This window comes from Anopheles stephensi, chromosome 2, assembly GCF_013141755.1.
Source record: "Anopheles stephensi strain Indian chromosome 2, UCI_ANSTEP_V1.0, whole genome shotgun sequence".
In the NCBI taxonomy this organism is placed as follows: Eukaryota; Metazoa; Arthropoda; class Insecta; order Diptera; family Culicidae; genus Anopheles; species Anopheles stephensi.
Window position 1 is genome coordinate 50,387,644 of NC_050202.1, and position 25,147 is coordinate 50,412,790.

At 44.1% G+C, this 25,147-nt stretch overlaps 1 protein-coding gene across 3 annotated transcripts in view; it reads left to right on the plus strand.

Moving 5' to 3' along the window:
• The first annotated feature begins 472 nt into the window (after nt 1-472).
• The window catches only part of LOC118502547 (protein Skeletor, isoforms B/C), a 48,059-nt gene continuing 23,384 nt past the window's right edge, over nt 473-25,147 (plus strand). The window contains exons 1-4 of one of the 3 annotated variants that reach the window (XM_036034824.1): nt 476-735; nt 1,728-2,283; nt 18,109-18,185; nt 18,355-18,506. In XM_036034824.1, coding sequence (XP_035890717.1) covers nt 1,950-2,283; nt 18,109-18,185; nt 18,355-18,506 — 563 coding nt within the window. In that variant the 5' untranslated portion in view covers nt 476-735; nt 1,728-1,949. Of the gene's footprint in view, nt 2,284-18,108; nt 18,186-18,354; nt 18,507-25,147 lie in introns of all 3 variants that reach the window. The other 2 variants (XM_036034826.1, XM_036034823.1) reach the window with 2 other exon arrangements.

Genomic DNA, 25,147 nt, shown 5'->3' on the forward strand with positions numbered 1-25,147 from the left:
TATCGCTTCCACGCAGTACGCATGTCCCATTCAGTCTCTCCAACCTTCCCAACCACCCCAGAGCTCCCCACCGAGAAGCCCTTTTGGCATCCATTCCAAACCCCACCCTCAGACATTCATCCCTTCACCCGTGCCCAACTCCGGCGCACGAGAATCACTTTCCCATCGGTTTGGCTCACCGCGAACGACCGAGAGAGCGAGAGAAAGAGAGAGTGAGTAGTAAACCGCACGGAGAGAGAAATGTAAGGGCGAGAGCGAAAACCAATCAGCTTTCCCTTTCGGTGATACGGGCAAACGGAATGGAAAACCACCGGTGAATGGGGAATTTTCGGTCGAAGCTACCCGAACCGACGCCACCATTGCATTGTCTACTTCTTCTTCTCCGTCTTTTGAGTAGGGGAAGGAGGGGGTGGTCGCGGGAGTGGTTGTGTTTTTCATTTTGCATCTTTCGGGCTCCCCAGACGGTGTTGCGCGATTCCGCGCGACGTTGCTTGCTGTGCGCGAACGCAAACACGCCACAACTAGTCCGAGACGAAAATCCCTGGCGGACGGACACGGCCATCCCGGAGTAGCAGATCCTCCGCAACAGCAAACGCGTAGAGCGCTTTGTGGTGGCAGCAATTTTGTTGTACAAAAGTTTTTAGACCATTATTCGACCTCCCCCTGTACACACCGCCGCTCCTCTTTCTCTCGCCCCCTATCGCCCTTGGAACGACCGCGAGTACCTGTGCTGGTGTAAGTGCTTCGGTGTTGTGTGTGCGTGTGTGTCTGAATAAGGCCCAAGAGCATTCGGCCATTTTTGTTGCGTGTGTGGCGTTACTGGCGATGCCTTCCGCAAAGTTCACTACAAGGCAAATGTGTGAAGTTTTCCACTAGATTTTTCACCGGGTCTAGAGCATGGTGAGGCAAAGTCTGCTACGACCCTAACTACGCACATCTCAGCGGGTCCCGCTGCAACCTGTTTCCTCCTTCACCGGCTCCATCATCCGGGCATCCTGCTGGCTGCTCCTGGGGAAGGATAAAACCCCCGAATGCACCGGAAGTGAACACCATAAAGCGGTCAGCGTTATCGATGCTTCTGGCCACACGGTTCGCGCTCCGACCAGTCAAGAAGCGCCCATCATGGATTGGGCACAGTGAAGTGGAAAGGATTTTACGCCCGGGAAGTGGAAGATAAGGCCTTTTTTGTGTTGTTCTGTTGTTGCTTTAGTTGTTTTATTTTTCTTATCAGTTTATAGTTTGATTGTGACTAAACACACACACACATTTTTTTAATTTTTTCGTGCGATGCGTAACAAAGGGTGCGGCTGTTCTGTTTGTCCCATGTTTCTGGCGGTCCGAGTGCCAGCGGTGTCGTTTTGTGAGGTTCTGTGTTTCTGTGAGCTGTGGTACCCCAGTTGGTAGTGCAAAAGAAGAAATCTTACTGTGATATAGTGGGGACAGTTGCTTGTGGTGGTCCTTGGGTTACGACAACGAAACCAGCCACGAATATTTGACATCGAATCTATGTACGTGTGGAACCAAAAGTCGCGACAACTATCAGCGCCGAAGATGAGAGTCAGATTCTGTGAGCTCTCACTGTGAAGAATATCGCAAAACGCAACTCCAAAAAAAAGGCCCTCCAAGAATAGCGTAGCGCAGTTGTGTTAATTATTGTTTTGTTGGTTTTCTTTTTCTCTCAGTTTTATAATTTTCTTGTGTTTTATCCTTACTTTCCCGCATAAAAGTGCACGCATACCGTCGCATCCTTCCCACAAGCACAACTTCGAGAACGTTCCACTAGGAAAGTAATATATCCCGTCGAAACCGGAGCAGCGAAGGGCGCGCGCGTTCTGTGCCGGGATTGACCGCCATTTTGGAAAAGTGGAAAACCGCGAGCAAAAGCTTAGCAAATTGCCCACCGTGGTGAGTCGGGCCGCGGTACGCAACCGGAACGAGCCGCCCGGAAAATGATGGCCGCCATTTTGGTACGCGAAAAACCGCGACGCAACCGTGAGGATGATGGTGATCCTGCGACCGTGAGTGAGAGGTGTGGTGTGTGTGGCGGAATGGAGCAGACGCTACTGTCGCACCACACAAGGACTCCCAGACTGTCCTCGGCGGGCTCGGAGTCGGTGGAGGAGATGGAGAATGGAGAACGGGAGCGAGAGGAGCCGGTCCGTTGTTTACCGGATCAGCGCAGGGGGATGGTGACCAACGGGCATTGGCCATGGTCAGGGTCGCGTGCCAGGGATACGTCGCTACTCGTAGGACTAGTGTTGGTGCTGCTACAAACCGTCAAAGGTAAGTCGATTCGCTGTGTTTGTTACATTTTGGGAGATCCCTGATGGTCTCCTTGTTTTGCTCCATCGACGCACATTTTCTTGCGACCTGTCAAATAGTCTCACGCAGTTGTTGACAGTTTGTCTATTATATAATTGTAACCATTTGCGGCCGGCTTAAGAAAAGACTATTGTTTCGCTTGCCAATGTCCAAAACAGTTCCCACAACTTCACGCCAAGCTGCCCATCAACGTTGCCTTCCCCGCGTACGAATAACGCCGTTTCCACAATTATGCAACGAAGAAAGGGTACGCTTGATAGGGTTTTAATGTGCGATCCACAGCCACTGTCAGCATTCATCAAGCCTGAGCAAACTCGCTTTTTCACGTGATGGGAGCATAATTTAGCCACAGACATACACACCAAACAATAGCGCCAAACAGCAACATCGTGAAGTGTGGAATTGCCAGGTCCAACGCCATGTTGGAGTGGTTAGGTACATTCGCGAAGGGCATTGGATGCAAAAAAAAAAATTAAACAAGCAAAAAGGTTCTACAACTCTCGCATGGCAAATTTATACTTTTGCCCTTTTTCCCTTCGTCGTTGTTCCAAAGAATGAGCACCCTTCCCCTCGTACTAACTAGAGACAGAATTAACACACAAAAGCGCCGAAGGAATTTATGACACGCCGTTCCTACGGCTCTCCCGTCCTTGACGTTAGTGTGTCGGCTTTAAGTGATCGTAAATTTTATAATCAAAAACCCGGCCGTAAAGTTTAGAGCGCTATTACTTATGGACTCTGGAATACACCTTCAATCGGCTAGACCTGCTTGACGTTGGCGGGAGTTTGTTCGGCGAAGAAGACTAGGATAATGTTTATGCCCTAGCGAGCAAGTGTATTTCAATATTTACGATCCCAAAACCTCAATCGATTGGCTTTCGAGGTGATGGGTAATCAGAACTATTTTTATGTGTGTTTGTACTGCTCATTTCAGAAGCTTTCTAAACGATTCTTTTAAGAATAGTGTTTGGTAAAATACTCCATTATTGATTTTATTATGATACTTAACATGGCAACATTGTGTAGGTGGTGATGAAAGTATTTTTAAAGTGTTGTGATGCAGATTTTTAAACAGTCAATCGGTTTTTTTTCTGCCGATGAATGTTTTGACATTCTCAAGGATTATTATTAACGATGTGGTTTTATCACAAGAAATCAGCGGTGAGTTTGACGATAGGCGGACTGAGCGACCCAGGGCTCGCTAGAGGACTCCGAAGTCACAAAGAACTCTTCCCCGGCAACAGGTTTGATGCGGTAGGATCTGTGGCGGATCAACCTACGAGCTGAAGGAGCGACCGCTTGGGGCCTCATCGTTTAGGGGGGGGGGGGGGGGGGGGGTGCTCGTCGAATAGGGAAATTAAGTTGGTCTTACTCACCAATTAGTCACTATTAGAGGGGAAGTACTCAACTGCCATTCCGCTCGGGGTCTTCTAAGACCTAGATACGCCACTGGATAGAATATCTCCAATATCCATCCCTAAGCGGGGCCTCCAAGAGCTCAATCCCCTTCTCTTACAAAAACAAATACTATAGAAATCTTTAAAATGGATGAATTCAATGTATTACCAAAGCGGTTCGCAATCTCGGAGTAATTATTTTCAACTCATTTCTAAAATCCAACAGAGCATTTAATTTTTATTTATTATTATTAATTAATTATTACGGGCTGATGCGTATTGTCACCACCGCATGTGGTGACTGTGCATTTAATTCACGAAAACAAACTATGAAAGAAAATTAACTAGGCATTTCCTCCTAGTCATTTGCCATATCCCGGGCATGCTCGGTTGAGCATTTAATTTTTGTTAATGTTTAATTCAACATTAGATGATGTTTTTTCGTGATGAAATTCATATCCCCATATTTGTCAAGGGATATTTCAACAATCCTAAACTTTTCATCTAATTTTTTCAAAAAAGAAAATGAAGAAGCGAAGCATAGTATAAGAAAACTTAGCTGTCCCCTTTCATATAGCTGGGCCCTTTCGCAGCGGCATATCTTCCTGTAAGCTGGCTATAGAGTCTAGCTGCTAGTTTTGATCATTTGGAGAGAGCGACGAACTCCATAAGGGACGTTGTGCCTCTGATTCTGATCCAGTCACAAGATTTGACGTGTTAGGGGCCTTCAAATTTCTTAGGGTTTCTTCGGTGGTCCTGAAATAGCCTAAACCACGATCCTCATGCCACACTATCGACCATGAAATAAAACATCGAATATGCAAAATTGGCTGATGCTTTTTCGGCATCGAAATCAGTATCAAAAACTCGATAATCTTCTTCTTTTTTGGCACTAAAATCTCGAGAGGTCTGCCAATAGTGAATTCCTTGACTTACTTTACCCGTACCCAGATAGTCAGCTCTGCGCACAGTCCTGTCCTGCGTCAGTCCGACACTCTCTATGCAGTGAAGGCAATTTAGTTGTCTATTGAGCCGAGAATAATATTTTTTGATCCAATGTCCTCGAGGGAGGCTTTTTTGCTGTTGAACTACTTCCATTCAATTTTGCCTGAAAACAATCCCACCACGGAGAGGATCGTCCACAGACGGCTTGCGCCTACACCTGCACACCATACCATGACCGATTCTATTTTCTGCCTTCTAACCTCAAACCACAAGCTCTTTGCGAATCGTGTCTTTCGAGCAGCACAATCGACTCATCTCGTTGGTGATTTTTTTAAACTATTGCGTCAACCTCAACCGTCAACCTCTAGCTGAGCTGTGGAAGATGATCGAGTTCCTTTCACTTTTTACCACCTCCTCTACCTCCGGGCAAGCGAACAAATTAGATTCAGCGTTGGGTTTTAAAAGCCTGTACGCGATGTTCCAAACGGGCAATGGAATCATTTTTTTGAGATGGAGAAGCTATTGTAAATCGACTCTTCGACTCAACAAAAGAGCAACAAATGCTAGTCGGGAGAAGTATAATGCTAGTGTGAGCAGCTTAAACTTCACCATTACTTGATCACATCACGTCGATAGAGTGTAAGTTTGCTTCGCGCTTACAGGTTCCTGCTCGAACCAAACCAACCGTAACTTACCGATAACCTCAAACCCATCAATTTGAGTTCCCCGTCTCAGTGAAGCATACGATATAGGCAGCATCTCGGTCGGTCAGACGAACGAAAGTAAACTTGTTTTCTCTTCCTGTCTTGGCTATACCCTCTCAGGCCTTTCTCTCTCACTCTCTCTCTCTCTCTCTCTCTCTCTGATTATTGCAACATTGCATTACGTAAAGGTGCAGTGTATGTAGTGCAGCAACCTTTCTTTATCCCCCCACCAACCCCCATTTGCCTAGCTTTCTGGACTGATCGGGAGTTGCCGTTCTATCACAACCGGTACATGTTGGCGCTGATCCAGCCTGTGGCTGTTAATTGCAACCCACAACACAGCGCGCGGTGAAAGTAACGCAAACCGACCGACCAACCAGAAATGGGGAAAAGTATGTCAATCAACCGTATGGGTTTGTCGGGAAGAGCGTGCTGTACGTCGATCGACTTTAGACGACAGACTTACTTTTAACAAAAATGCTTCACGATGGAATGAACGCCACTTCCGTAACTCCTTTCCTTTTTCTTTCGCCGCCACAAACGATGCCTCACTCAATGCTCTGTTTGTATCTTCCAGAGCATGAACGCACGAGTTGGACGCAAATATGGGTTTGGTCTGGGAGTCTGCCACCTTTTGCGCACCCCGAGCTGGGAATTCGTTGCGTAACGTGTTTTTCTGTGCTTTCAAACTGGCTCGCGTTGATCTTTTACCTTTTGGTGGTATGATTTTGTTTCTCTTCTGTGGTACGGAATTGAGATATACACTATATTGAGCATTGGTCAAATGTCAGTACCTTTGACCTGTGATGGGTGGCAGCAGCAGACGAAAAGAAAGAAAGTGCTTAACATGAAAAGCCAAAAACCGAACGTGTTTGGTCGATTACCTTTTTAGGCTTTTTTATAAAGAAGGGATAGGTTGTCAGTTATACCAGCTACATGCCTTATGGAAAAATCTTAACATTGCACGTAGCTGGAAGAAATAATAGCAAAAGGGGAGCAGTGTGTAGAAGGAGATAGTTTAGGAATTCAAAAAATATATTTTCATAATATATCAGCTTCTTATCCGCTGGCCGAGGCTATAACAGCGCAGGTTTTCACACGGCAGGACCGGGGTTCAAATCCCATCCAGACCACCTCCTCGTACTTTGCTACGGGTAAAATCACCTCACAGAAAGCCAGAAATGGCAGGCCAATACCTTTAGAGGTTGTAGTGTAGTGCCAAGGAGGAAACATAATATTCCACCTTCAAACTCTTATTGAGGTTTAGATTTATTGTGACGATTTTATAAGGTTAAGCCAGTCAGCTGTGAAGCGATTATTAAAGTCATCCTGTTATCAATGGTTTTATGGGTTTTACTTAAATGATCTTAGAGTAATTTCGTGTCTAGACATCGAAGAATCAGTATTATTGATAACTTAATCGATTCGATTCCGTCATACATACAAGCAGCATTCTGCAAAAATAATGCCACTCTTTGCAGGAGGGCCTACCGGTGATTAGCAACGACAACACCTCTTTCAAGGCGTTGCACCGTTGCATTGGTGACAGAAAGGCTGTAGAATGACCTCCGGTTAAAGAATATTAAATTCATAAAATTCTCTATTAGTTGCTCCATATGAGAGATTAAAATATCTTCTCTTGGAACGACGCACTAAGTGTCTGCAACAACTTTTACAAGAGCCCGTCAGTGGCTAACTCTTAGTCTTTATCCATTACTTAGAAATAGACGGCTTTGACTGGGGATTTTGTGTAAAAATGCTCATCTTATGCAGGATTTGCTTGAATGCCTCTTAACCGATAATCTGTTGCCTGGATCTAAGATCTACAGCCCTTGTTGTTGTCTTATCAGACTCTGGTGAAATGTAAGGTCCTCTAAGGCTGTTGGTTGTTCAGTACATGTCCTGATACGATATCCTAATTTATCTCCAGAAGAGAGAAGACTTTGAGAGAGCTAATTCTGCTTCAGCTATTTCTCTGTAAGATGGAGCCGATGGCAGCGACATATCTCCAAAAGTAATATTTCTGCAGTTCTGACCAAAGCTGTTAGAAATTTACTGATAACGCAGTACTATTTTGATTGTACTCAACAGACATGATAGATACTCTTCTTGAGGTGGCCTGGTGAGATATTTCTAGTAACGTCTGTGTCTGTTGCCGGTATCACATCCTAGTAGACTTCATTGTCCAACTATTGCTAGTTTAATGCTGGGGGATTAGAAATTGGAGGCATCCTTGATAAATCGAGAACAAGGAGAAGAAACATTTCTTTTCCATCAATCACCTCCGAGCATTAATAATTCACAATCTCCCCGATACCATATCATTTCCTTCCGCTAATTGGCTACACTCACTCACACCCGCCCGGTCGCTCGTAACGGGCAGCACATCGGAGACCGATTTGTACCGGGCATAAAGCGTACATAATTAACAGATCATAGCATTTACCTCCCAAAACGACAAAACGGGGGGGGGAATCGTAAAATTTGTTCCCACTTTCACACCCAAACCAAACAGCCGAGTCTCCCGAGGCTAATGAAGAGGGTTGCAAATTTTACGACATCCCCGGACAGTTCCGCGCTCCCAGATGTACGCTTCCCGGTCCGTTGGTGATAAGACTTTTATAATAACCATATCCATGGTAACTACCGTAGCGCTGTCTAGCCCTCGCTCACTGAAGGGTGTGTGTCTCGTGACGGGAAAGCGAAGGAAAAATTCTCCCGGCACGAGGAGTCAGACACGTGTTGATCGCAAAATTAAGTCATAAATCATAAAAAGCAAACCCTCTATTTTGTGCTACTTCACGAGACACTTGTCCACGAGGGTTGTATCGTAGCAAATTGGAACATATACACAGTGGTTTCAATGGTTTGTTGGTTGGAAGTTGTTAAGGTGGTTTCGTAATTCGATTTGGCACAATGTTTGCTAACAAACGGACTTTAAACTCGAGTCTTACTGGACTAGAGTATATTAAACTTCTTCTTTGTATATCAACTTTGGTCTAAGAAGTTTAAGAAAATCTTCTTTATTTAACTCTGAATAAATAGAGAGTATTGAAAACCTTGAATATTTTTTAATCCTTTAAACCCGTTCTGAGTGTTGCTGTAACTGTATTATTTTCATTGCTCGAGGCCGGGCTAGCTGACGCAAGAAAAGTCGAGAAAATTTTCCCATTTTCCAGCACAGCGGTACCACGTGCGGGAGCGAGTATCTCTTCGTATCCATGGTGTAAGATCACGGTATGAAAAATTAGTTTCCTATCCTTCGCTCCTTTGTTCCCGTGCTCTGTTTTCCTTCCCTTTTCATCCTCCCCTCCCTTATCCACCTCTCGCTCCCTCACCTCACGCCCTCACTCAACTCGAACGGAGCGAAATGCACTTTGTTTATGATTGTTCAGGTGTATTCCCGTGCTTCGTGCACAAAACAAGGATATAGGAGCATTTTTTCCACCTTCCGAGGGGCCGGAGGGGGGGAAATGGGGAAAAACTTCTGCCTTTGCGTATCGCGTGTGGCCGGCACAAAGCAGACGACGGAAAAGCCACCACAGCACCACTGTGTGCTATCGCACGCTCTCATTAGAAATGGACGGAATGTGCAGTGTGAGCCTGTGAAATACGATACCCGTGGCTGTTCATTGTGCTGCCGTCTAGTAGATTGCTGCTCGGACAAATTAAGCGGAAAAGTGGATTCTGTAATGAGGCCGGTAGCTGCAGCAGCAGCAAAAAAAAGAAACAAAATACTGAATAAAACGGCAAAAGTTTACATTGCAAGAGTTTTTTTTACTTTCCACAACCGTCGTGTGTGCGAGTCCGAGTGAGTTATTGAAACCGCTTGCTCGATTGCTACGAAATGGTGGGAAAATGCAATTTCTAGAATGGAAACCCTTTGCTTTAATATTGTGCCGCGTTTAAAGCAGATTTTTTCTGAAACTTTTATAATAATATTGAAATGGCTAGCTTGCATTCCGGTGGAGTTTTGCTTTTTGAATTTTTGAATCACACCCAAGGTTTTTGACGGATTTCTAGATATTTGAACCCATCTTATAGGCGATACAAGCTTATAAGTTGATACTTACTTACTTATCATGCGCTTCGGTGTCTTGGCCTGCTGCAACAATCCTCGATACCGCTCACGGTTTAGTGCCGTCGTCTGCCAATCTGTTATCCCTGCCATTCCGGTGGACGCATCAACGCCATAAAAGAACTTGACCGGCTGGGTCGTCCGGTGTCATTCTCATGACGTGACCAGCCCACCGGAGCCTAGCTTCTCTTATTCGCTGCACGATGGTAGCTTCGCTGCACAGCTCGTAGAGCTCGACGCTAGAGTTGCTCCCCCATTGAGTTTTGGACTATAAATGTTCTGTACAGTCCCAGCTTCGTCCGTCGCGACAGATCTTGAGAGTGGAGAAGTTTCCTCAGGCTGTAGAATGACCGGTTGGCAGCCAGCACTCTTGCGCGTAACTGCTGACTTTTGACCCCAGATAGGTGAAGTTTTGGACGACTTCGAAGGTGCGATCACCTATCTGTACATCACCCTAGCGTAAATCAGTGTTTGTTAGCAGGGCCGCTGGTGGTGCCACCATCATTTTGGGTTTCGCCTCGTTAATCTCCACCCCGAGGTTCTGTGCCGCACGCTCGATCCTTTGATAAGCTTCTGCTACATAGGAGAGTCTCAAACCAATGATGTCTATGTCATCAGCGTATGCCAGGATCTGGATTGACCTATAGAAGATGGTCCCCGAAGTTTCCATCTCCGAGACATGGATGGGCCTCTCTATCGCCAGATTGAAAAGAAGACAGGCAAGCCCTTAAAAGAATAAAAGTATATACCTTAAAAGTATATACAATTTTAATTTTCTTCGATGGCATTATAACCTCAAGAGGTCTCGTCTTTCCTCTCTGTCTTTCTGTGACTTGATTTTACCCGTGGCTGGAGCCATACGGATCTGGATGGGATTCGATCTCCGGTCCTGCCGTGTGAAGATACAATTGAAATGTGATATCCAATAGCTGTGAACTATAATATTGAGAAGTTTGGAGTATTTTCGGAGAAATTGATTTAACTTTAAATAAATTAAATAATTTACATATTATGTCACGCTGTTAATGACAGAATTGTCCTTCTTTTGAAGGATTTACATATTTGCATACTATTAAATATGTTAAAAATTTAAACGATTTTTCGTGCAATGTTCATACAGCTACATTACAAGAAGGACCACCGCTTTAAAGATATATTGTTGTGTACCTACATTCTTATCCACTTAAAAGGACATACATCTTTATCAGCTGTTCAAGTCCTGACTCAATTTTTAAAAATTGAGTATTTTATAAAATATTTAGGCATATCCAAAGGTATTTGAACCAACTTTTTTCAAACCAGAATTCAAAGATATCTGGCAAAATTTACAAAATTTTAGGAATAATCTTGAAATATTTAAGAAAGCATAAGGAACAATATGAGACGCATACAAAAGTATAAAGATTTTGTAACAATAATAGGAAAAAATGTTGTACATAATATAAAAATGGCTTTCAAGAATTCAAAACTATATACAAACACATCACTAAAAATATATGATAAATATAAATGATGTCTTCACTCGACAAAACCCAGGTTCAATTCCCATCCGGTCCGTTCCCCCATATCGAGAGCTGACTGTTCAATGTGAAGTAGCCTAAAAGTGGGAATGCAGACTAATATTAACTTGTATTCTAAAGATATAGGTAAAAGGTGAAACCAGCTTACAATTCAAGCATTTTATGCGGTTCTAAATTTTGCAATGATTATTTGTACCATTTATGATGGAACTCTCAAACGTTATTTTTGTGTGACTTTTTGAGGTTAAAACGAATCATTTCTACATCATTAGACAAATATCCTTAAAAGACCAAAATTTCTATCGCAATCAATCTCCAGAAGAAAACAGTTTCCCCAGAGATCCAACGCACCAATCCAACACAAACCAGGACAAATCCTTTTTCCCGAATCCGTGTCCTTGTTGTGCATCCCATGGCGTCCCCGTTATTACGGCGCTTCGTAATGAGCTCACCGCTTCCGAATAAATGTCGGTACACCGGGGCAACCTCCCAAAAACCGTCACAGATTATATCGATAATAATCATTTCCACTTTCCCCTTCGGCCCTTCTTACTGTGTACCCCGTCCGGTGCTTTGTGCAGACCGGAAAGAAGTTCATTAAACATTATTAGTTCGGTGTGGTGCTGCCGGTCGCACATCATATTTTACCCATTTTCCCTTGCCTACTACGCAAGGGCATGGCGTGCGGAAAGGGGACCGGGAGCTACAACCCTCACCAAACACCGGAACAACAGTGGCAAAAGGGGACCGACCAGCACGAAAAGCAGCAAACCCTGTATCATTTCGTCGCCTTGTTATTGCGTTCTTCGGGTAGCAGGAAGCGAAAACATTCTTGTCATTCTTCGAGGTTTTTCTTTAGCATTTGCAAGAAAAAGGGCAAAATAATGATCCGTCGGGGCTCGTGTGTCGATTCCTTTTGATTTCTTGCCGTATATGCTAGGAAGGGTAACTGAACCGAGCTGGGCGAGATTGTTAATGGTGATCAGAAAGTCATACAAACGTGGTCGATGTTCTCAGTTGAGTTTTTTGAAGAATTCTTAACCTCCAACATATCGTCATTTTGAGACCTTGACAGCTATTTAGCATTGAGAATGGATATTAAGGAGAAGCATACAAGTTTCCGGACGTAAATGATCTGAAATCAGATATTTCCGTTCGTTGCTCAGTGACTGTCGGTAATATTTATTTTTCCAACTTGTTTGTCACCTTTCACAAATAAAGGACGTTGGCTAGAAAACCTCCAACTCCTTCAGATGTCACAAGTAGTTTCTTACATGGAACCGACTGCCCGAGCATCTTTAAAACCGCGCACAAATAAAAGAATCGGAACGGAATTCTTGAACTCTTGAACAGTAACTTCATTGCCTAGTTTTTGCTCAAAACAGTATCCAACACAGCAACATCGAGAAAATCGATGAAACACGATACACCACGATAAACAGAAATCGTTTGTTGCTTCGCCATCATCGCAAACGGCCGTTGACGTTTATCAGACAGCTCAAGTGCTACCGACGGCTGCAAGGAATAGGGCGAGGGAAGTCAAGTTTATTGATTTATCCGATTTTCCATTATGCATTCCGTTTGCCCACCGGCTTGGGCTAAGGATTACCACCCTTCCGAGGCAGCCTCAGCGCAGGCTGGTGTTCTGGCCGTGCCCGGTGAAGTACAGTGATCCTTCTCCCCCCATAGCTGTCCGGAAGGCTGCCTCGCACAGATGGATGACCTCGCAGGCTCCTGAACTCCTGGAGTGGCAATTGGAATCGTATCGATTGCGACGCGCAAATATTTGAAATCATTCAATAACTGTCAACAGTATATTTCTACTCGTTCGCTCCGCTTCACATTAATCGATGTGACCGAGTTTTGTAGATTTTCACTCAACTTTAAATACCAACGTCACCAAGATATTATTAGTCTTACCTCTCGAATGGTTCTGTTCTCTCGGGTTCATTCTTTCGGAGTGCATATCTCGCGTTTCGTTTTCTACCAACTTTATCTTCCTTTAAACGTGCCAACCAAAATCGTTCTATCTTCCACCAGAGCTATCGCGTTGCTCGAGCATTAATCAATTTTCTCGCCTACATTCCCGGGTACCGAGGGAGCTGTTGCACGGTGATATGAGATGATACGAAACTCGGTCGCATGATGCTGATCTAATTTCCCCGGGCAACGTAATAGGATTTTGCACGGTCGGTCGTTTTTAGCTCGTTTAGCTCGAATTGTCTGCCAACCGACCTGACGGATTTTGAGCAACCGGAATCGTTCATTACTAGTTTTGTAAGGCGTGCTGGATGGATGCTAGCCGGGTGGGGTTTCTGGGGTAGCAGGACGCGCGGGAGACGTGCCTTTCAAAAGGACGACACACAGTCCTCACCACGTACGCACACCGCCCATTATATTCATCGTTCGGATCGTTTCTAATGCCAGGTTTCATAATTCAATGAGCCAGAAAGACGGCCAGGAGGTGTACTCATAGAAAGATATAAAAGGGCAGCCCAGGGGAAATGGGGCCGGATGGGTTGGGGGTGATTATATACACATGATGCCGAAAGCGAATTAATCCTGCCACAATGATTTTGTGTACGACGCTATCTATGTGTCCTTTGAACCTTTTTTTCGGTTGCAGTTGAGTTTTATTCATCAAACCAAAAAGAAGTGCCTTCGAAGTGTGCTGGAACAATATTTCGCTGGCCGTGAAAATATTATCATTCGGTTGCTTGAGTCCATATGGATTGCATCATAATATGAAATTTCCTTTGCTGAGTATACTGCGAAACAAATTTACCAATGCTTCTTACTAAAATTGATCCCAAATCTCAGGAAATGCTTTAATATCTATGGTATATTTCAATCAACTTGAGTAGAGAAAAGTATCTTAGTAGCATGTCGATATCATACAGAACTTCTAATGTTGGAGCAACTCGTCTCATTGGAAAATAATTAAGATACAGAATTGATGTAGATAGATTATCTTGTTGAAAAGCAGTTTGTAGCAGTGATATTCGGCTATAAATTTGATTAGCTTGTTGTGGAGGACAGGTGGATTATACAGAGATCCATCGAAAGCGAGGTATTCAATTGCTGACCGACTACGGTGTTCGGCAAGCTTTTCTGATGATTTCTCAGCCGGACTGGTTTGGGAAAGTGGCAGTACACAAAATTGTCCATTGACAATACAAATTCAGAAGGTCCGGGCCAGGTCCCGCTTTCCTTAGCTAAATTTGACCTTAGTTTGATAGTTGGTTCTTGAAGAACGATACGTCTCGTATAGAATGTTGTAGTGCCAGATTTCTTAAATGGCTTCTCTTTTTCCTATTGGCTTAAAGACCTGCTAGGTCTCTTCTTCTCTCTTTCTTGGCCTGCTCCTTTGGAGCACGGCTAAAAGACATGGCATGATGTCCAATGCGTTTCCAGGAAACTCGGATCATTTCTGCACTCCTCAACCCCCGGCTGCATCCGATCTCCCTCAGCTCTGACTCCAATTAATGCAGTGTATTCTTCCTAACCAGTGGGGTCCTATCCTAAGGGCTTTGGCAACCGCCATGATGTCTCCATCGCTAAACAACTCAACTATCTCGTGGTTCATTATCCTTCTCCGAACGCGCTGCTCGCACACACCGCCAACGATAGTTCGTAGCACCTGCCGCGCGAAAATGGCAAGTGTATAGGTGTCCTTCGCCGGCATAGCCGTATCAATGTGCGATGTATGGCGCATTTGCGTTGCGGTGCGTTTTAGCAGTCTTCTGGGTCTAAGGAGTTTGTGAAGCCCGTAGCAGGCACGATTCCTCTGAGCAAGGCGCCTTCGAATTTCGCTGCGTACGTTTTTGTCCGAAGTTACGATCGTGCCAAGGTAGCAGAACTCCTCGTTTGCTTCAAGATCGTCGCCGTCAACCAATACTCTGCTTCCGAGTCGTGCTCAATCACGGTCAGAGATTACGGCAAGCAGATACTTTGTCCTCAATCCAATCCTATCGGCCTCACGTTTCAGTCGGGTATACGCCTCGCACACCGCCGCAGATGGTCGTCCGATCATGTCGATGTCATCCGCGAAGCCAAGTAATTGGAAACACCGGGTGAAAATCGTGCCCCTGATGTCGAAGGCCGCGCATCGCATGACACAGTTCAGGCAGATGTTTAACAGTAAACAGGAGAGCCCGTCCTCTTGCCTGAGTCCCCGATGAGATTCAAACGATTTCGACAGCATGTTTGACACTCTCACCTGCTAAGTCACGCCGAGCATCTTATTGCTTACTAGACTTCTTGATATCTCGTAGATGGATAGTCATTCCTTACTACTCCTTGCCGCATGTACCACCGAGCCACGCCACGGCTATTTCTGGAATGAATCTCAACTTTTTTGCTCAGGTATGGCAAAATTAGGTTTGTTTTACTTCAAACGGACATATATGTTACATCAGTAAAGTTATGGAGTCAGAGGATCCTTGTTTCATTAAATCCGCAGGCTTAGAACATATCATAAGACATTCAAGAAATAACGTTGAAATTGCTTTACAAGTTTCAGAATATGGCCGGCATGTTCTAGCAGGTTGTTGAGCCCAGCAGAAGAAGCATATCAGCACAGTTCAATAAACAATACACAAACGAAAGTATACTTTTCTTCAACAATCCTCAAGGATTCCAAAACAAAACCTAGATAGAAGTTACTTCCAAAATGGCAGCTATCACTATCTCTCCAAGGACTCACAAACTATTGCTTCTTGATGCCAACATCCAATGATTGAAAAGAATAACTGTTGAATTGAACTGCTGTGTTGAATAACATCGCTAGTTCAATCCAGAATTGACAAGACCAGGCGTTTGCATATCACATAAACTGAACACATTCCAGATGACATGATTGTTTAGGACATGCAATTTACGCTTCCATCTAAGTTGTGATCAAGACAACGTGGACTGGTTAGTGGGACTTCAACAGCAAGTTGATCTAGCATAACAAACATATCCAACACAAGGATATAGAACAAGTCATCATTATCATCTCATCTCAATTCTTTAGTTTTCAGTTCTTTCTCTTAAAAGCATAACAAGTATAACATTGCCATCACTTCGTCCAAAAGATGTTGTCGTGTTGTCCAAAAGATTCTTTAATCCTGAAAAATAATTCCCGCCTGAAATACTGTTTTCAAATAACCCACAAGCCTTACATAGTAGCGATTACTGTCAGTACTGTAACAGGACCTCTTTGTAATTGCCTAACGCGTTACTATCTCTCGCTCGCTGCCTATTCACTCGAACATGTCCTGGCTGCTCTGGAAGGGTTGCATGTAAAACCATTGACAGCCGCCACGTTAGTTAAAACGCTCGAAACAACTAAATGTTTCCCACCCGGTGATGATGATGATGGAGCTGCTCATCGATTTTCCCTTTCGTTGTTCCCGGACGCAGGACCCGAAACAAGTGCGAAAAGAAAAAAAAAGAATCCCCGGCAAAACCCATTCCAACCCGGCCAGCTCCCGTTTAATATCGTTAAAAGTCTTTTGTTCCCGGTTACCACGCCATTAAGCCGATGGTGTTTGTTGCTGCTAGTGCTGCTGTTCTGTACTGTTGTGTTTCGTCAGTTTTTTTTTTTGTTGTATCCCATGGCGGAGGGGTTGGAAAATGCTCCAGTCTCATTTTCCATAAATAAATGTCCCATCACATCGTTGTCGTTGTCAGCATTAATTATCCAATCGCAGGACGCTTCATAGCCAAACGACAGTTTTCATTTCCTTTCGGTCCGGATTTTACCTTCCTTGCTGTGGCCGGCTAGATGGATGGATGAAGTTTTTCCTTCCTACAAAAAGGGAATTTTCTTGTACCTCCTGGTTGCCGTTTAATGCTTGCAAAAGAGTTTGTGCCGTTCTGGTGATGAGCTGAACGGTGAAGCAGCCCTACGCTTCCCGAGCGCATTTTGACGACTTTTCACGAACGGCCTTGTAAGTTTTCCTCTCTCTCTCTCTCTCTCTCTCTCTCTGTCGCTCTCTAGCACCGAATGCATTATCGTACGACTTACCTAGATATTTTCCCTACGTGCGATGAATAAACGGGAGTGTATTTGCTAAGCTTTAATATTACTTTTCCTAAGCCATCCTCAGGGGAGGGACCAAACTTCAATTCAGTCTCAAGATGCAATCTTCTCGGGATCGAGTATTGACTGGATCGGGGGGGGGGGGGGGGGGGGGGGGGGGGGTTCCTGGTTGCGACGCGCCCGGTGCTCGCTACTGATGACCGGAACGTACGCGTCGCGGTGCCTTTTTGTATTGAAAGATGTATCTATTTTACCGCCGGTGTGTTGTCGTTGGCCGACGCCGACGACGCTCTCTGTTTGCTTAAGCTGTTCTGTCCGGAGGCAAATCCTTCGATTCGGTACCGACTGTGGGCGGTGTGTGCAGGAGGGCAAGAGGCAGGAGAGCAGTAGCAACAACCCCCTTTTTGCGCCCTATAAAGCGTGCGACAATATTTACACAACAGTCTGCGATGCGTCTCCCGCCGGAAGGCATCATCCTGCACGGCGCAGAACCTGCGTTCTGGTGGAAAACGTTTAAGGATCAACCGGCCAGGTTCGCAATTGAAGCGGAGGATGGTTACTGACGAAAGAAAAAACCTCCCCGAAAGGGTCTGCCAGGTACCGGTTCCGTAATCTAGTTGTTCAACGTTTTACAGCTTGTTTTACGGCCTTGTCGTGATTCGCCCGCAACCAGCTCTTGCTAAACAAAGCTTCAAAGGAAGATGGGGGTTTATCATATTGAATATTTAAATTGCTTTTTAATGTGTTCTATTAAGAACGAAAATAAACCAAAGCAGTGGCTTTCAAATTGCTTCTAGTCTCTTGAGCAATTGTTATGTGATTCCAGCTATATGATGCATATTGGTCCATATTTAATTGATTTCTATAAGCGTTCCTCGTACAAGCGGACTTATTGATCAAAATTATCCCAAATTTCTCATCTTACGGCCTCAAGAAATGATATCGCTTGGGTTAAATTATTTAAAGAAATCCCTTACAGATTCTACCATTACTGCAAATTTTAACTAACTAAAGTATGCTTGAACTTATATAAAACAAACAATTACTTCTATTGTATAGCAATTATTAGACGAATTTTCAAATTAATTTCCCACTCCTTCTTTCCACATTCCAGTTGACTGTCGAGCACCGAAGGAACCCTATTACGGACGTGAAATAGGACAGCTGACCAACTTCGGACATGGCATTAAGGTAAGAAATTTGTTGTAGAAAAACTGTCTTCCAATTCAAACCAACCATACTGGTCACGCTGATCGGAGGATGTAATAGCATCTATCCCATCACCAAGTGCCAAGCTAAAAAAGAAAAACAATTTACTTAATGTGTTCTCTGATACAATCACGTGCTTTCCAACCTCCAGGGACATGTGTTCGCCGTCGATGAATCGACACTGTTTGTCAAAGGATTCGCCTACGATGGTAACGCACCGGATGCGTTCTTCTGGGTCGGCAATTCGCCTCGGCCAAGTCCGGAAGGATACATCATACCGTACCCGGAGGAGTACAGTGGGCGGTAAGTTTTGAATTTTGGTACAGCTTCTTTCTTTTTCATTAAATTTAATAGATTTGAGATGGGTTGTAAAGTTCGTGGACATATCAAAGCGAAATACTACAAAGTATTGCACAAAAATGTTCTATCGTAATCCTGAAATACAATGGAATAATTTGTGCATGTATTTCAAGATAATAGTAGAAAAAAGACAGGTCTGACTGACAGTATGATTCCACAGACGTTTGTAGCTATTTCACCAATTTCGCCCTTATAATATCCGTCGAGACTTTCGTGAAGATTCCAGAAGAGAATCCTGGAATCCTGGAGACATCTAGGCCTTTGTTGAGTAGAGGGACTCTTCATGCTCTTCAGTGGATAAAGTTGGCCATATGACTTTGGATATTCGGAATAAAATATTCCTTATTGGCCCATAAGGGATTTTAGAGCTTTACCTTTGCAAGGACACTCCAAGGGTTTGTGCCAAGGAGTTGAAATCTAGAAATCTCTTTTAATCTAGTGGCAGAGAGGGCCTAATGACACTCAGACGTGGAGACTTTGGAGACCATCTTCTATAAGTCGATCCAGATATTGGCATTCGCTGATGATATAGACAGAGTTGGTATGAGGCTATCCTTTGCAACAGGAGCTTACTGAAGGTTCAATAATACGCTTCAAAACTTCAACTTCAAATGTGCTGGCTGTTAAACGGTCCTAGAAGATCTCAAGGAAATTTCTCCACTCTCGCAGAACACGAAGCTAAAATTGTCTAAAACATTTCTCAAGCACGTTGCTGAGACTTGGACTGGCAAGGACGAACTCCTCTTGACCCGGTTCGAGAGGTTTATGCTCAGATGGGTCTCTGGCCTCAAATGTGTCAAATAAAAATGGAGAAGCCATTATAACGACGACATCTACGAGCTGTACGGTGATCTCACCATCTTGCAGCGAATTGTACTCGCCAGGCTTCGGTTGGCTGGGCATGTCATGAGAACGGCACCGAACGACCCAGACGGTATAGTTATTATAGTCCATTCTCATGTACGTAAGAGGAATTGCTATTTAATAAGGCATTGTTGAATCCACCAGAAAGTTCGAGACGTAGGATTCGCAGAAGAAAGTCCTAACTCGTTTTGAATTCCGTAAAGCGGTGTAAGAACCACATAAGAAAACTAAAAGAATCTCTGAATGTGTGTCTTAACCACCCCAAGAACGGTCTAGTTTAAAACTGTTGACCTTTAAAAATCAAGCAAATTATCTGGTAAAAGCATAAATATCAAATGGTTCAATTATGCTTTATTAGACTCATTTTAGGTTTAAGTTTGGTTACATTTTTGAACATAAAGTTTCCACATTGCTTACACCCCTATTCTGTGCAAGCAATTATAGCAACATAAGATACAATTATCATCAGTTAAAAAGCACACTCGCATACACGCGTCGTAATGCGGAACGTGCCCAACCGTCAACGATATCTCAATTTCAACACTTTTAACCCACACAAGTCCCACGCAACGGTGCAAAAGTAAGGATTGAAAAGAAGCCCTACTCATCGCCAGCTGGGAGTTTTCCTCCGTACGCAACAGGGCGCAGGGAGCTGGTCGCCGGAAGAGAGCCGCGCATAAAATTCACATAAATTTTTATTTCTTCCCCCACACCCGAAAACCTTCCCGGCGATCGATGTGGGGAAGTGGTTCCCCGGGTGCCGTTCGCTGCAGGAGGAGTCACAAAATAAATGAACTTCCTGCGAGGCGGAGCACACGGCGAAAAAGCGGGGCACTGTCGGGCTTCTTCCGGTTCTCTTATCCACACGAGCGAAAGGATCAACACCATCATCCGCATCTGTCTGGATATGTTTGTGTATGTGTGTGTATAATTTCTCACACGCACGACCGTCTCGGGCATCTATTTCCGACCACCCGCCGTGACGGTCGGCGGACGGAAGCGAACGATAATAGTCCTGCATCCTATCTAATCTATTTTTATTTAGGGCTTTGGCCGCAACCCCTCCCGGATGCATTCTTACCCGGTTGGCCGTGTCGGTTTGTTGAACGGTGCCAGACCGTTTCCCGCCGTTTTTCCCGCATTTTTCCCGGAGAATTTTTTGCGCCCCTCTCAACATCGGCGCATGGAATTTGAATCATTTACTAGAGATTAAGTACCTTAATGTTACCACACTAACATTTCGTCACGTTTTCGGCATTTCGCTTCTCGAGCCGACACTCCCCATCGTGAGAAGTATATTTTCGCAGATTAGCGTAAGGTTTCCCGGCGCATCTTCTGCGCTGCTGCCGCCAGTGGAAGAGTCTGACAGTAGGAGCTGGGCGGAATCCGTAGAGGCGACCGTCGAGTTTGCGAAATTAAATATTCAACAAATGGGTGGTACGTTTAATAAGTTAATTAAATGACATCTTGATAATATCTCGCCCGAACACGCGGAGTCTTCTCGTTTTCCTCGTGAAATGTTGGCCATGAGCACATTTCTGATGATATAATTTTAAAATTTCCATCTCATTTCCCAACCGTTTTATTCAATTTTCTCGCAAGCAGTACTTCCCACCGAGCTTCTGTATTCGCATTGCAGTTCGTCTGTATCCCGAAACTAATGCCACGTTACCAAACAATTCAAACCGTGCGTGGTGTGCAGTTAGCACGGTTAGCACATTGTAATGTCACCAGCAATTATCCATTCGGCTTTCCATTTCCCTTCCGTCAGCCGGCCCTTTGTTCGGTCGCCTGTTGTCGCAGACAATTATTATGCATTTCGGTCCTGATTGGATGGGCTTCACTGTTCCTACACTCATTTTCCTGCTCAGAGAGGGTGAACGATGACTACTTGTCCAAAACGTGGCAAGTGCGGCTCCCTCATTGCAAATGGCACTCTGGCCGCAGAGCAGGCCGCGACAAGATTGAAGTGGAAAATGTCCCTCGAGGGCCGCCGAAAAACCTCGGCCCGGCAGTACAAGAGGTACCTGTTGAAGTGGTGCAGCCTCAAGAAGAAGCATGTTAAAGCCCCCCTTCCTATTCCGTAGCGTCGCACTTCAACATTTAATTGAAATGGATTATGATTGAACAGAGCATACTTTCAGGCGCGGTATGGCTTGTGCTACCGGGCTTAAAGACATTGCTTTCGGTGGTGTTTTGTTCAAGATAATATTACTATATACTGCTTATCCTTAAAGCGATCCTTTTTATTAAATATTAAGCAAGGAGATGTAGTGAATAATCAAACCCTTCGAACAATTTCTTTAACCAATTAAGAAAAAGTTTGGAACTCTTGATTGACACCCTTTCATTAGGTATTGAATAATGGTTATAGGAACAGATTTGGAATCAAAAATGGTACAAGGCAGCCATAGTTCAGCACTGTTATTGAATTATATACTCATACTTTATGCGCCTTTTTAAAATAAATTACATAGGTAATACGGCCAGTCCGTTGAGGTCTCAGAGATTTAAAGCCTGTGTAAATAAAAGATTTAAACAATTAAATTGAAACCATCCAATTCCTGAAAACATAAGCGAAACATTTTGATAAAAGACAGACTCCAGCAACCTAACAGTCTTATGCAACCCTTCAAATGCTATTGAAACTATTGAGGAAAACATTGAAGTATATCATCTGATAGCTTAACCTCTTTAAAATCTCATTAAATTCATTCATTAAAATCTTGAATACAAAAGCCCGTCTCATTTTTTTATAAACCATTTATTTACAACCGTGATTGCATATAGGGAAAACAATGTTTAAAAAATGTATGCTGTACAACAGCGCTCCATGCTTCATTTTGCCATTGACCAGGAGGTATAGCCTGCTGCTATTCCTAGGGACGTCATGTTTGAGCAGTGAATATGACGCCATATTCCTCGCCAGTTTACTGACGGAGTCTTCGAGACTACATTGGGCTCTGGTTCCATGCCGTTTCAACATGTCCTAGCTGTTGAATGAAGATGCGCGGCAAGGATATGTAGATGGAACAGAGACGATGTTCGGAGGGTTTCCAGCACACGCTATATGCTGGGCTCCCACTCGTAGACCCCCCGGTTCCGCAACATACCGGTTTGTAAGCAGCGGCTGGATTGAACGATGATCCCACCGCCGTTGCAAGGCACTGCCGGCAGCTGAAGAGGCACCAGGATGCCCCCGGAGCCATCCCAGAGGAACGACCTTATGGTTCCGGTCACCTTGTTGTCCATTGGTTCAGTTGTCCATATGGTGCAGGTCACCTTCACTATGGCCATTGCGCGTGCGCCATAGACCGACGCAACGGACCATAGTTTGGGCAACGGAAATGTGTTCAACAGAACAACTTTCTTCCTCAAATTCAGGTGTACCTCACGCGCTAAAGCCACACCAAATAGCGAATAAGGTGAATCAACAAGTACCAATTTAGGCTCATGGCTTCTCGGATATTGTTGGAGAACAAAATTCCAAGAAGCCGAAGCCTCTCTTCTGCCCAAAGCCATAGGGCTTGGATGCTCGTGGTTGGTGTGGCGTGTCCAACGTCGATCGCGATGGATTTCTCGACATTTGGGCGGGCTTTAGAGATAGTTCCAAACGCCTCGAAAGCATCACGGAAATTAGCATTGACCAAGTCATCCCAGTCCCAACATATGCCTTCTAATCTCATGATAAGGGGCTGAAGGTAAAGGATAAACAGGTGATTGGATGGTGGATTTCTCAAACGAACGGAATGCCGGATGGGAAAAGAGGATGATAGGGGTATAAGCAAACCACCTCACAAGATCCACAAGCCCAGAATTGAAACCGAAAGAAACCATGTTGTTAAATAGGAAGATTCTATCGACACAATCGAAGGCGTTTGCAAGGTCGAAGGAGATCAGTTTACCACATTTGATTTTCATCCTCAAGTCAATTATCCGCTCCTTAACAGTCTCATTCGTCTAAATGTTGTAGAAAACGCTAAACAAGATGGAAATTGTTATTCAAAACTCTCCGATGTATCTTTGCGGAGGTGAGTACGCTGTCGGTCCAGGAGATTCTCAAGAGACCTCCAGAAGACCTTAGCAAATAATTTTTTTATCCTGGATGGAGTAGTAACTGCTCGTTGAAGCTCAAAAACAGATCAACAACAACTGGGATACTTGGTCCTCCGACATCCATGGATAAGGTCCAAGTTACCAAAGGACCTCCTGGGAGATGTTGGTAATATTGTATACAAGCCTTTTAAATGTATGATTGTACCAAGATAAAATCCACTGACATGGCCGTTTTAGTTCAATTTTCACCGCCATTCGAAGTAAGTCTGTTTTGTTAAAGAACACATAAGGAAAAGATTTTCGTGCAAAGTGAAAGGATTTTCCTATCAATTATTGTATTATTGATAAACGATAAACAACACGGTTGAAAAACACTTCTCGCCAAGAGATTAATGACCTAGAATAGAACCACTCTCACCTTTCGGGCTGATCCCGGATGCCTTGAGTGGTACATTTATTTGAAGTGTAGACCTCACTTTGCGCCCGAATAAAGACTCTCGTGCTCGCCCTTTAACAAAACGACCACGGTCCATGAGTCGAACTAGTAACCGAACGTCGTGAGCCTTCCGAAGGAACCAATATTTCACCATCACATCATAAGAATTGAATTTCCACCATAAGCTTTGCGACATTCTTCCTTTCGAGTGTACATCGTTGTATGTATATCCCTTCGGCTTGACGAAAAGCACCAAACAAAGCCTAGCAAAGTGTAATATAATTCCAACGCTTCCCTCACTCACGATTGTAGATTGATTTGCTCGGCGTGCCCTGGTTTGGTTCTGACTGAATTTACATCAATCCTACTTCAACCAAGTCGTCCTGTTGTACTGCTCGCTTTCGTTTCAAGGTGGCTTAGTATAGCCGCGTGCTATCTCCATCATTCCTTCCAGCGTCTGGAATTGTTTTCTTGAATACGCTGGAACGACACATCTGGAACGCGCTTTACGCTCATGTTTATCTTCCCTTTTGGTAGGGAATTCTTTTTTCCTCATTTTATTCATCCGCGTGCGGATTGTTACTCCTGATAAGTGATTACGTGTAAAAGGATTTGTTTTATCGATCGGACATAACGAGCCAGGTTTTGGAGGGGTACCAGCCCCTTTACGCAAGGGAAAAGTCCACACCGTACGCACTGGTGCACACTTTACACCGTTGCGTACATAAATTGCGTACAGTTTGCCCATGGGAACAGTGGTGAAGCTGTTACCGAGCCTGGAGCATTGTTTTTGGACAGGGATTGAATTTTGTTGATTGTCTTCCGTTTATGCTGTTGCCGGGTTTTTTGTTGGTGGATCATTACGATAAGCTAAACATAACAAAAAACCTTTTTATTTATCCCGCTATAATCGTTGCGCTGAACGATTCGTGGATTGAGAGTTCGGAAAAATCTGGCAGCAGCTTTGTTTCGTATGGCTTTACAAACTTGTTAAATTTAATATTCGTTCGCTCAGATATTTCGATCAGGTGCAGATATTGGTAATTGAACATGTTTCTATGTTGTTGTCGCTTCGAATGCTTTAAGTTGTAATTTTTAATAGGCTATAAACAGAAGTTTTATTTTTGATTGCATCATTTTAAATAACTTTTATTGAAATTAAATTTTACAAGCCCTTGAGCAAACTAGGCCACTGTCCAGGTATCCTAAAAGTTCCGCCAAGTTGAAG